The sequence below is a fragment of the Geotrypetes seraphini genome, chromosome 4, assembly GCF_902459505.1.
Source record: "Geotrypetes seraphini chromosome 4, aGeoSer1.1, whole genome shotgun sequence".
Lineage (NCBI taxonomy): Eukaryota > Metazoa > Chordata > Amphibia > Gymnophiona > Dermophiidae > Geotrypetes > Geotrypetes seraphini.
Window position 1 is genome coordinate 230592731 of NC_047087.1, and position 13856 is coordinate 230606586.

General features: G+C 42.8%; 1 protein-coding gene across 3 annotated transcripts in view; it reads right to left on the reverse strand.

Moving 5' to 3' along the window:
* The window catches only part of ADK (adenosine kinase), a 594014-nt gene that overhangs the window by 557983 nt on the left and 22175 nt on the right, over nt 1–13856 (reverse strand). For all 3 annotated transcript variants that reach the window (XM_033941773.1, XM_033941775.1, XM_033941774.1), the window contains exon 2: nt 13098–13172. In XM_033941773.1, the coding sequence (XP_033797664.1) occupies nt 13098–13172 (75 nt within the window). The remainder of the gene's footprint in view (nt 1–13097; nt 13173–13856) is intronic.

The following is a 13856-nucleotide window of genomic DNA, read 5'->3' on the forward strand; positions in this document are numbered from 1 at the left end:
TCCCATGGCTTTGTTCACCTTGAGTCTTGACAGTTCTCTGTAAACATCAGCTGGTGTGAACTCAAACTTCTGAAATGGGTCATCCATGCTTTGCTTTGCATCCAGCCGAGGCCCGTGCCCTGGTGCCTCGCTGGATGCCCTCGTACTGCCCTTCCTGTTGATGTACGCCACCGCTGTGACACTGTCTGAAAAAACCTTCGTCAGTCGGCCCCGAATCATGGGCAGGAATGCTTGAAGCGCGAGCCTGGTCGATCTCAACCCCAGAAGATTGATGGGTCACTGAGCTTCCTCCGGAGACCAGACTCCCTGCACTGAAGATTGAAGGCAGTGAGCCCCACAACCCAACAGACTGGCATCCGTGGTAACTATCATCCATGCCGGAGTCGCCAGAGGCATGCCCTTGAACAGATTGAAATCGCTGAGCCACCAAGCCATGCTGAGCGATGCTGGTGGCGTCCATTGCAGACGACAAATGTAATCCTGAGACACTATGGAACACCGAGAGAGAAGTGATTGCTGCAGTGGTCTCATGTGAAAGCGCGCCCAAAGCACAATTTCCAGTTTTGCCACCATGGATCCCAGAACTTGCACATAATCCCACACTCTCGGTCTGGGTGACTGGAGAAGTATGCGAACCTGAAACTGTAACTTCTCCCCCCATTCTTTGGGAAGAAACACTTTCCCTACCTTCATGTCGAACAACATTCCCAGATGTTCCAAAGATTGGGACGGGATAAGAGAGCTCCTTGGAAAACCCCAAGGATTGAAGAAGAGAGATCACCCTGTGGGTCATTGACAAACAGGTCCTGTATGGAAGACGCCCAGATCAACCAGTCGTCCAAGTAAGGATGTACCCTAATTTCTTCCTGGCGAAGGAACGCCGCCACCAAAACCATGACCTTTGACCTTAAATTTGTCCAGCTCGTCCTGAGATACGGGATACAACTGGCGCATAGCCTTCGCCACACGAAGACCAGCCTACGGAGTGTCCCACTGAGCAGAAATAAGCTCATGCATCGCTTCGTGGACTGGAAATGTCTTTGCAGGCTTTTTCATGCCTGCCATAAGAGAATTAGCCGATCCTGTCGCTTGCGGATCCTGCTGTGAGATATGAAAGCCTTGCAGCGCTTTGGAAATAAAAGATGGCAATTCCTCCCTATGAAAAAGACGGAGCGCTGAAGGATCATCCACCACCCCAGTCAGCGCATCCTCAAACTCCAAATCCGCCACTTCGCTGTCCTCCAGAGAGTCCGGAAGATCCAGAGACAAAGCGGAGCCTGACGGAGGGTCATCCCCGTCCATAGGCGCCACTCTGTGCTTTTTTTGCTGCCAGAGACTCCAAAGGAGGCCTACTGGCATGAGGCACAGGATACTGGTCCAAATTACCCTCCTGTTGCTGCGCAGGCTGAGAGGTCTGCATTAAAAAGGCCTTATGCATTAACATAATGAACTCCGGGGAAAACCCCATCGGGTTTGATAGTGCTGGCGGCAAAACAATTTTCCCCTGCCCAGAAATTGGCCCCGCAAAGGCAGGAGAAGAAGAAACACCGCTGACCGACGTCACAGCCACCGTCGTGCACTGAAGCGGAACGGCAGTAGCCATGAGTGCAGGAGAAGCAGGCCGGAATTCAATCACGCGGGAAACTTCAGGCGCAATCTGCATTTCTTCCCCCACGGCGTTGGCACAACCTGCTGAACAGAGGCCCAATGGTGTTCACCGCTTCCCACAGCAGGAACACCGTTTAACTGCTTCTGCCGCCATTTCCTACGAAACATACCACCAAGCGATCCAAAACCAGCAGACCACAGAACAATACCGCATGTCAGTGAAAACTCTAGCAATCAAACTGGCAGACCTAACCACCAATGCAAAGAAGTAAGAAAAAGGTCCTTACCCGATTCAACCCTTGCTAAAGCTGGTAGTTGCAGACAGGAACTGCCAGGACAGAACCGTCCAGCAATAGCACTCTGACCCCTTTTAAAAAATATATATATATATATATATATATATTTGGTAGTAGAAAGAAGAAAAATAGAGGACCAGGGAAAAAGCCTCAATCCACCAGAGAGGAGGGTGGAGCAGGGACCTGGGGGGACCAAGGTGTAACTCCGAAAGTTGGCACTATTCAGCCAAACACCCCTATCTACCTGAAGAGAAAAAATTCTCAACAGAAGAGGAAATTACAATCCAGCCAGAATCCAGGAGCTAGTGGAAAAGCAACTATCCCCTGCTGGGAGATAGAGAATACTGAAGATATAGAGAGTGTGCCAACCAATGGGACCACCTGTTATTCAGTTTTCTATCTCCACCTGCTGGTAGATGTGTATTATCCCACTAGTCTCTGGATTCATTTGCTGCTGTTGATAAGGAAGTGTACAATCCATTTAAGGAATGCTGATGAACCAAGTATGTGCTAAAATATGCACACTTCTCCTCAAAATCTGTCACTCTCTACCTTCCCCCTCTCCAATCAATCCTTACTCCTCTGCCTCCCCGCTCAGTTTCCTACTTTTCACATCACTCTTCCTTTCTCACCATCTACTTCCTACCCCGTTTTCTTCCTCTCTCAGCACTCTCCTCCTGCCCCCTGATCTCTCTCTTGATCTTCCTTTAATTACTATACTGCCATCTCCTCCCTCATTTTCAAAATTCTGATGCACATCTTCAACCCCATCTCCAGAGCTGGCTGAAATTTAAATACCTACAATTTCTTCCACCCACAATCAGCATACATTTATGGGAACAATTATCTAAAAATTCTCACAAGATACCTGTTGAAAACAAAGTATCAAAAATTTTACAGAGAATCTTGTAAACAATTAGCCATACTTATTTTTGCTTCAGGTCCTCTCAGTATTTACCTTAGAATGGTGTTTTTTTTTTTTTTTCTTTTTCTTGGCACTGATGGTATTTGGACACAAACTTCAGCATGACCAACGTTTTATTTTAGTTAGCTCTGTCTGGCTTCCTAACCACAGCAAGTCACATTCGGCTTACTCAACTGACTCACGTTATAATTTCCATAGCAGCAAGAATAATTTATGAAAATATTCAATGATAATGAATTACAAAATACAGGACCATAGCTGGCAAGGTAACAGAATTCTACAAAAATGTATATATGTATGTATTACTTCTAGAGTGCCATGATCATCCCTCATTGAGAAGTAAGGAAAAGGGAGGGAAGATGATATACAGTACTTCCCCGAAATTGGCAGGAACCTCCACAAATTTCAAAAAAACAAAAAATGCAGTTTTTCGCCGGTCAAAAGGCAGGGGAGGCATGAGGGGGCAGCTGGAGCGCTGGCGGGTGAAGAAAATCACTCGCGGTCTACTCCAACCACCTCTTCCTGTAGTAAAGTCAGGCGACACCAATCAAGAGCTGCTTTGACACACAGTTCCTGATTGGTGTAGCCCGACTTTACTACAGGAAGAGGCGGTCAGAGCAGACCACGAATGAGCGAGTCTGCAATTCGCAAATTCACGGGGGAACACTGTACCATTTTTCTGTGACTACAATCAAAGTAGTTTACATATTATAAACAGGTAATTATTTTGTACCTGGAGGCAATGAATGGTTACGGGACTTGTCCAGAGTTATAAGGAGCTGAAATGGGAATAGAGTCTAGTTCCCCAGCTCCTGAATGCCTAGGTTATCTTAATAACCGCAAATGTGAGCTAGGATTTAACAGAGAGGAAAAGTCTTTTTTGTTTGTTTACACCACAGCGCCAGTGTGGTTAGGAGAAGGCAAAGGGGGTGAAGAAGCTATAAAAGGGGTGAAGAAGCTATAAAATAAACCCACCAGGATGTTTTTTTTTAAAAACAAACCCAATTTGGCAGGAAAATCGAATCGAAAAATCGATTCAATAGGCTGAATCAAATCGAAATTTTTCTTCCTGAATCGGGCAGAACTACTGTACACACTAATTGTGATTCATATGTTGCTTTTTATCAGTGGTCTCAAACTCAAACCCTTTGCAGGGCCACATTTTGGATTTATAGGTACTTGGAGGGCCTCAGAAAAAATAGTTAATGCCTATTAAAGAAATGACAATTTTGCAGGAGGTAAAACTCTTTATAGTTTATAAATCTTTCCTTTTGGCTAAGTTTTAATAATAATATTGTCATTTATAGCTAAAGAGACATATGTTCAAGAAACTGTTTTATTTTACTTTTGTGATTATGATAAACATACCGAAGGCCTCAAAATAGTACCTGGGGGCCGCATGTGGCCCCCGGGCTGCGAGTTTGAGACCACTGCTTTTTATGATTTTATAAGAATGAAAAGATGAGCGTCAGAGTAGCAGAGAGCAATCAGCGCGCTGTCCAGCGCTAAAAACCGCTTTTACAGTTTTGTAAAGGGAGGGGGGGGGGGTGAAATAGGTAAATTGCTAAATTTGACCATCCTGGTCACAAAAGCAAAGTTTTATGGAAATAACTGACATTTTTATACTTTTTAAGCACGAGCAAAATGGAAATTACACTTACTTCCCAGGAACAAAATTTGTGTTACATAGTGATCTAGAGAGGATACTTTTTAAAGTTTATGTAAGCTTTTCAGCGATATTTAAATTGAGCAGGCAAGCAAATAATGACAATTATTGTTTGGTACTGTAATGTATTTGGTTATTTATATTTTATTATGTATGTCTATTTGTACATACAGAAATCAGGAGAAAAACCTCCACACACAAGTTAAGAACTAACAAACCACATTAGAGGTCCAAGAAAAGTTGGTGTGCAATTTTATTAATCAAATCACTGTTTTATGCGGTGGCTCAACACACGTTTCGTGCGGTGGCTTAAAACACGTTTCGGCCTCTATGGCCTGCCTCAGGAGCCTTTGTAAATTTCTCAATGTACAAGAAAATGGTAGGAAAATCAATCAAAAAAGTACAGACATACACTGCTCACCATATGGGTTATAAGTTTGTAAATACAGTAGCATTTCGGTTAGCCGGGACTCTCTCACAACCGGCAAAAAAATCGTCATTGGAAAACTTTTATTGGCTTTTGAGATACTTCTCTATTTGGATCAAGCACCCTGGCATTTGGGAATGGCTATTCACTTGGTACAAGACTTTGGGAAAATAATTGGTCCTCTTGAGTGAACTGTGATAAATCACAGCTCCTACCCTTAATTGGCATTAGAGATGAGCCATGGTATTACAATCTTCTTATACCACCAGTTCAAAAACCGATGAGATATTTAGGAATATTTTTGAGCACTATTCCAAGAGTTATGCATAAGAATAATATCATAGATTCCCTAGAGAAAATCCAAAGTTGTGCCACATGTGGAAAGACCTTCTATGTCCTTAATGGCCTTGGTTAAGATGATCTTACAATCTAAATTGCTGTATCCACTATTACAATTTGGATAGAGCACAAAGAGGAATGCTATTTTAAGAGCATTATTAGATCTTTATATGGCAAAATAAAAAGGAGAGATAGCACTTGATAATTTGGTGTTATGAAAAACTATGAGAGGACTAGGAGTCCTAGATATTTTGCCGATATAATGGGGCAGCACTAATAAGAATTATATCAGAAGCCATTACAGGTCATAATGAATTTATGCCTCCAGACTGGTTGATGACTTGGAGCGCACCACTCTCGTTTATCAATCCGATACATAGGAATCCAACCAAAGTAGCAGCTCATATTTCTAAATTGCAATTCTTAAAACTGGTGAGAATGGCTTGGAGATGGTGGTTTAAGTCCCAACAGAAAGTCCTAGCAGCATCCCCATTTTTCTGCCTGGTGGGGAATACAGAGTTCCCAGCCAGGTTGGGAATATAAATCTTTAGGGAGTGGGAAGTGAAGGGGTGAAGCTAGCTATCTTCATTTGGAATGTTATTTCCTTGCTTTTGAATACTTTGTCAAGAGCCTTCATTAAAGGGCAACCCAGTGCTATTCTGTGGAGTATTTCTTTCCTGCTAGTTGCTTTACAACTTCTATTCTATCGCCTTCAAGCTCAAAATCTTCATCATTTTCCATGTTCATGATCTTCATCTGTTTATACTCAGTTCTAATCCTATGTTATGACTTCTGGCTTTGACTTTTCTCAGTAGATACCCCATGTCTTCTTTGCTGTTGATGATCAGTGTTGTATCATCTGCATAGCGCAGGTTGTTTACCGTATATACTTGAATATAAACCTGGATTTTGGGGCCAAAAAACTGGCCCAAAAATGGGGGGGTTATGGTTCATATTTGGGCCAGTGTCCAGCGGCCACCTGCCACCCCTCAGACTTTTTACAGGCCTCAGCTGAGCCATCAGGCTCTGCTCTGTGTCCCCCCTCCCTGCCCCTCGTACCTCCTCTGCCGCTGGAATCCCTGGTGGTCCAGAGGTGTATCGGCATGAACGAGCTTTCCGCGCTTCTGCTCCGCTGCTTATCCAGTCGGTCATTGCCACGAGTTCCGGCTGAGCGGTACCGAGCAGGAGCATTCTTTGGCGCTGCTGGTCGGCACCAATTGGCTTCCCGAATGGCTGTTACAGTGATGCGCCCATTTGAAACCATGATATATGGACTATAACAATGTTATGTTTATACAATTCTCTTTGACAAATAAAAGTAATTTTAAAAAAAAAAGGGTCCAGCTCTGAAATAGCTCTCCTGTACCATCCATGCAATGGATGTCACCCACTTGAGTGCCCACTCAATCCTACTTCTTGGGGAAAAAAAAGGGGGGGGGAGGGAAGGAGGGAAAAGCTTTAAAAATAAAACAACATATCCTGCACATATCCTCACTATAAAGTTTTTAAATAATATTTCCAAGGCTATAATTGGTATATAAATACTAATAAATAAATATTTATATACTGCCTATCAATGAGGGATGTCACCAGTATATTCAGACAAACCAGTATCTGCTTTTTACAGATTTAAAAAACAAACAAAATCATTTCCTCCTGACCCTCTCCTATCCAAAGGATCCCAGATGCTAAACCACAACTGCTATAATTTTCCATTTCTCTCCAAGTAAATAACTTGTCTTCTCCCCATCCTGTGTCTATAGCATCTCCGAGCCAAGCCCACAAAACATCCACACCCATAAACCATTAGGCATTTCTTGGAAAGTATCCTAAAAAAAACTAAGGGTAACCAAAAAGTTAATGTTTGCTACAGTGTGAAAGAAAAAGAAGATGAAATTTATTCATATCTGTTAATTTACTTTTCATCCTGTCAGACAAGTCCAGATGAATTGGTTACGCGAGGACAGTACTACCATATATACTCGAATATATAAACCAAGGTTTTTGGTTAAAAAAAAAAAAGAGGCCTATAAATAGGGTGTCTGTTTATATTCTAGTCTCCCTCCTCCTCTGTTCTGGCAATCCTGACAATTGACAAACACTGCTGTTGACCTGCATGCTGCTGTTCCTCCTCCCCCAATGACCATTGGCACACTGCTCCCATCTGATCATCGGCACACTGCATTGTCACCCCCCTCTACTCATCTCTACCCAAGATGAACGGTGCTGCTGATATGCACCCGGACACCCCCACCCCCAACCTGCACAGTACTTACTGGCACTGAAAAAGCTGCCAGCAATTCTCCGTGGTGGGCATCTGCTTTTTCAATGCCGGTAAGTGCAATGCCTGTCAAGAATGGGGAGTGTGGGTGTCCAAGTGCATGACAGCAGCCCCGGTCATCTGGGGGGGGGGGGGAAGAGGTGGGGAAGGGGGTACAGCATATCGACCTTTATTCATTGCTAAGTTTTGTGGGGATTTGCAGCTATCTTCTTTTGAATTGTCATTGGAAATTTACTTTTGCTAAGTTTTGTTTCAGATTAGGCAATTGCTAGGCTAGTAATAGTAGTGCAGAAAATTTCTTATCCTCTGCGACTATAGGTCTTTTCATCATTTTTCCAGGTCTGGATTATATGTCTCTTTAAAGGGCATTCTCTCCTGTAGTTTTCTTTTCTTTGATTGCAGAAGGTTTTTGCTAGCTTTAAAGTAAAGAAGCAGTTTTCCCAAAGATGATTTTAGGGTTGGAGACCTTTTTCTTTGAAGGATTCATTCATTCAAGATGAAGTTTTTACTCCTCCTTCTTGGGTTAAAGCAGACATGTCAAACTCTGGCCCGTGGTGTAATAAAATTTGGCCGCCAGACAATTATAAATTTGTAGTTAAGCTGGCCCGCCGGCAGACATTTTTTTTTACCCATCAGCATCGCATCAGCTGTAGGTTCACACGGCTTCCTGGTCTCAAATTAAAGCAGCCTGCAGAGGATTGCCTGTCAGCTGTAACAATCCTAGCAGGCTGCTGTAGCCTCAGCAGCACGTTCCCTCTATCGCGGTCCTCTACGTCAGAGGAGGGTGGGACTGTGGCAGAGGGAACATGCTGCGAAGGCCGACGGCATCCTGCTAGGATCGCTACAGCTGACTGGCGATCCTCTGCAGGCTGCTTTAATGCGAGTCCGGGAAGCTGGAATGGAGGGAGGGAAGGAACAGAGGGCAAAATCTCAGGCCAAAAGGAAAGATGCCAGACCTCCGGGGGAGGGAAGGGAAACGGAAGGGAAGAATAAAGAAGGAGACCCTGGCAAGCGAGTTATCAGAAGAGAACCAGAACCTGGGACCAACATGATTTGAATAATGACCAGACAATAAAACGTAGAAAAAATAATTATATTTTCTGTTTTGTGATTACAATATGTCAGATTTGAGATGTGTATCCTGCCAGAGCTGGTGTTAGACAGCAGGCGTGAAGTAGGACCTAAAAGAGAGAGGAAAAGTCTTTTTTATTTATATCACAGAGCCGGCGTGGGGTTGGAAAGGTTGTAACCCTATACTTATACTAAGACTAAGGGGTCCTTTTATTAAGGGGCGCATTTAGCGCACACTAAATCGGTTAGCGTATCTTAATAAAAGGACCCATAAGTATCATAATAAAAAATTTGGCCCGCGACTTAGCCTAAGTTTTAGATTTCTGCCCCTTATGTGATTGAGTTTGACACCCCTGGGTTAAAGCATATACTCTGCTATTGTAAGGCTTGACTTTGTATGAATAATGGACAAGGCAGTGGCAATGGCACAAGGAACTCCAGGATAACCCAAATTTTTAACCTCAGTTTATATTTTAGTCAACCTTTTTTACCCTTTTTTTTTTTTTTTGGGGGGGTTGGGAAGAGGAAAAAGGTTACCTCAGTTTATATTTGGGTCGGTTTATATTCAAGTATATGCGGTAGGTTTGGTGCAGCCTAGAACACTCCACGATGACATTGCCAAAGCTGCATTATGATGATGTAATTCCCTTTTCCAACAATTTATTGTAACTTTATTATTGTAAACTGCCATAAAGTCATTGCACTGGGGATATATCAAAAATATTTTTAAAAACTTGGAAATTAACTTGGATAGGCTACACATTTCCCAGCTGCAACAACTGCTGGAGTGTCTTCTTTCACCTGCCTTGACAGATATGCAGGGACACCATAAATGTGTTGTAAACCAGATCAGTGAACTTCAAGGGCAAAAACTTCAATACTATCTCCAGAACCCAAAGGTTGAAAGAGATATGGGCCCGTTCATGGAGCAACAGAATGCCTCTCACCAGCACCAACAAGGGGCCTGGATGATTTACCTGGGGTCCTTGACCACTTTGGAGACAAAAGAGCTTACATCTTAGTCTCAGAGCTCCTCAAAAAGAGCAAATGTTTCTGCCCTTTCAAGTATGAAGATAGCCCATGGAACATCTGCGGAAGCAAGCATGCCTCACTCCCCACCCCTTTTAGCCACTGGGCCTTGCTCCCTAAGGAACAAGGAATGTGCAGGGGCAGTCTTCCAGCCGCTGCAGCTCAGTTTCATCTGTCCTTTACCAGCTTCTTCAAACTATACCCAACAATAAACAGCCCCATAAAGGCAGTTTACTCAGATGTGCCTTGGAGGCAGCAACCTCTGCCTAGTGTTGCAGTTACAGCTATTGCAAGGCCACAGCCACAGAAATCAACTATGCCATGCTGAAATGCAGGCCCAAGTCATAAAAAGGCATCTGCTAGGAAAGCAGCTCTTCAACCAAGCAAGTCATCTCCCTTAAATACAGAAGCTGCTAGATCCAAAGAAGTAGGACATAGCTTCCAAAGACAGAAGGCTGAGCCCTAACAGCAGAGGCAGTAAAGGCTTGCTTAAGAAGCTGCTTCACCTTTCTGTCAAGGGCATCCTTCAGGGCAGAGGCTCCCTTCACCGAGATTGCCATCTTCTTATTTATAACCATGACCAGTGCATCCACTTTGGCATGCTGAAATGATCAGCCAAATGTAGGGGTAGAGCCTACACAATCTTGCACCCTGTAGAATACTTCTCAAGTGCTTATGATCTTGCCAGCATAAATCGAGAACAGGGCCTTGTGTAATGGAAGAACCTTCAAGTGCCTCCTGAGGCCTTCAAAGATGGTGGTCCCCTGAAGAATCACTGAATCAAAGAGGTATCCCAAGTGCTTATGTGCAAAGATTTGAACTACTAGGGAATCCTCCCTGGCCAAAGAAATTTTCTAGGACTCAAGAGAGTCCCTGGCTAACAGAGAACTTTCAGCTTCTTTTCCTAACTCCTAGGGGTCTGCCACTGAGAAGATCTATTTACCCCATGACACCAGTCCAGTCCAGAAATCCAGACTCCTTAAAACTGCAATTCTGCAGCCTCTGAGAATCAAGTCTCTTGGGGAAAGAAAGAGGTTGTGATGCTGGAGGTTTTACAGTCCATTTTCCAAAGAGGAAAAAATTAATATTCAAAAACAAAATTTTACAGTAAAATACCTATATTTACTATGACCTTCGTAATATGGTCTAATTCAGTGAGACATATTTCTTTGTATGTTTTCCTGTAAATATACTCAATTTGATAAATGAAGCATTCTGCTTTTGTTAGTGAATAAAGCAACAAAATTGGCTTGCTCATCTCTTCTTTATTTCTTAAATTTGAATTTTAAAAGTACTGCTTGTGATACTAGAAAATTCAAACTGACCCAATCACTAAATATTTTTTTAATTATATACATACATATATATATATATATACACACACACACACACGCACATATATACATACACTAGTATTTAAGCCCGTTGCATTAACAGGTGCTAGAATATATGTCTGTCTGTCTTTCTGTCTGTCTCTCTCCCTGGCCCCCTTTGTCTGTCTGTCTTTCTGTGTCTCTCCCTGCTCCTGTGTCTTTATTCTTTTCTTTCTGTCTCCCTCCCTCCTGCTGTCTGTCTTTCTTTCTATCTGTCTCTCTCCCTGCCCCCTATGCAGCAGCATTTCTCTCCCCCCCCTACTTCCCTGTGCAGCAGCCACAGCAGCATTCCCTCCCCCTCCATTTCCCTGTGCAGCAGCATTTCCCCCACCCCACTTCCCTGTGCAGCATCCTCAGCAGCATTCCCTCCCCCACCCCACTTCCCTGTGCAGTAGCAACAGCATTTCCCTCCCCCCCACTTTCCTGTACAGCAGCCGCAGCAGCATTCCCTCTCCCTCCATTTCCCTCCCCCCACACCACTTCCTGTGCAGCAGTAGCGTTTTCCCCTACCCTCCCTTTCCCTTCCCGCGGTGTGGCCAGCTCCCTTAGTTCCTTTCCGCCCCCCCTTCCCTTCCCTTCCCGTGGTCCCGACAAACCTGCTGACTCCAGCAGCATCCACAGCACTCTACACACGCTGCTTCGGGGCCTTCAACTGCCCTGATTTACTCTGACACATCCCTGATGACATCATCAGTGATGCGGCAGAGCAAATCAGGGCAGTAGAAGGCCCCGAAGCAGCGTGTGTAGGGTGCTGCAGACGTTGCTGGAGTCGGCAGGTTTGGAGTCAGCAGGTTTGTCGGGATGAAGGGAAGGGGGGGCAGCAAGGGACTAAGTGAGCCGGTCAGACGGCAGGAAGGGATGGGAGGGTCAGACCGCGATGGGAGGGTCAACGGGGGTTCAGGTGTGTCGAGGAAGGGTGCAACAGGGGGGGGTGCTGATGAAGAAATTACTTATTGTGAGTGAGGGGGGAGCCGGCAAGACCGCAGGGACCATTTTATGCGAGCATGCGCACTCCTGCCTACCACAGACAGACGGATCACGCAGGTAGGAGTGCACATGCGCGCTTAGTGTTTTATTATAGTAGATATATCTCACCAATTAGTATTACAGTGTTCCCCCTCAATCATTCGAAGTCTGCTCTGACCGCCTCTTCCTGTAGTAAAGTCAGGCTACACCAATCAGGAACTGCATGTCAAAGCAAATACAGGAGTATAAATACCTCCTTTTTCCTACTAGCCATACCTTTCCCTATGCACCCTATCATCCTTCTAGCTTTCACCGTCACCTTTTCAACCTCTTTGGCCACCTTAAGATCATCACATACAATCACACTCAAGTCCCGCTTTTCTGTCGTGCGCTTAAGATTAGATATACATACACACAAAATCATTCATACACACAGTTATCAATACAATTTGTTTTTTCTGAACTTCTACCTTATTGATTCATCATTGTAATTTTTTAACACCTACCTTTTCAGCACATTTTTGCTTTGCATAGATAGATATAGATTTACATACACACACCCCCTACATAGATACTCTATATGCATGTATATTAATATAGTATCTAGCATTGATTGGTTTACTTGTACACCAAAATTCAAGACCTTCTCCATTTTAGATTTATAAGGATAAATGTTATTAAACCACCATGATAAAAGTAAAAACACTGTGTTCAATCCAATAATTCACAAAAAGAATACCTAGGACCCAAAACGTTGGGGACTGTGGACCCAACATGGTCCGTGTTTCGACAAAACTGTCTTCTTCAGGGGTCCCTAAAGGTCCTGATTTAGAAACTCGTAGATCAGAGGCTAAAAATTGAATTGTATCCCATTACAAAACTTAATGTTATCTACACCTTAAATTTAGTACATATTAAAGTTTTATTTTTGTTGTTTAAGTTTAATAAGCAAGGCTGAATTTATTAACACTCCATTCTGGTAAAAGATGCCAAAATGGTAAACCTTTAGAACATAAAAAGAAAAAAATATTATTCAGGCATTTCTTAGACCTTAAAGATTTTGAGACTGGTTGGATAGTTTCAAACAAAAAAGAAATTACAAATACTAAAACTTACTTATCAAGAAAGTCCTTATCCACCACAGCACAAATATCCAGGAGGGGATTCCCCATTCCAAAGAGAGTGTTTTCGCTAAAAGAAAAAAAAAAAAGTCAGGATGAAAACAATTGAGTCTACATAAGCAGTTTATACATCAGAAAGCAAGCTTTCACAGCATTCATTACTTTACTTTTTGATCAGTTACCTATTCTGCTGGTGTCCACTGTCATATGGAGACATTGTCTTACCTGTAATTTTCACTTTTTATGTCCTACCAGAACAATCCAGGAGCATGTAGGTTATATCCATTGCCAGCAGATGAACAAAATAGTTGGACAACTCACCTCTTTAGGGCACCATACAGCCTCAGAATGCTGATTATTTCATATGATCAAGCAATTAAGCTTACGTCCATATTTCAGGTCAAATGTCACATTCATCCATTACAAACAACCTCGGTATCAAAAGACATCTAAAAGCACATTTTTTTCAAGTGGCTTTTTTAAACTGAAGAAACGAGTTTGGAACTACAATCTGTATTTATGTAGTTATTGATTTTTTAAAGAAAATTTTTAGTTTGTATTAATTTAATTAATTTTTATTTGTGATATTTTAATTGTCATAGAATTTTATGAATTTAAAAAAAACCAAACAACTTTTCTTTTTTGGAATGGAGTTCTTTTTCTAATTGTTTTGAAATATATATTGGAAACCGCTTGGATCCATTTTTGGCTATTATGCGGTATACAAAGTTTTTAATAAACATAAACAAGTTTC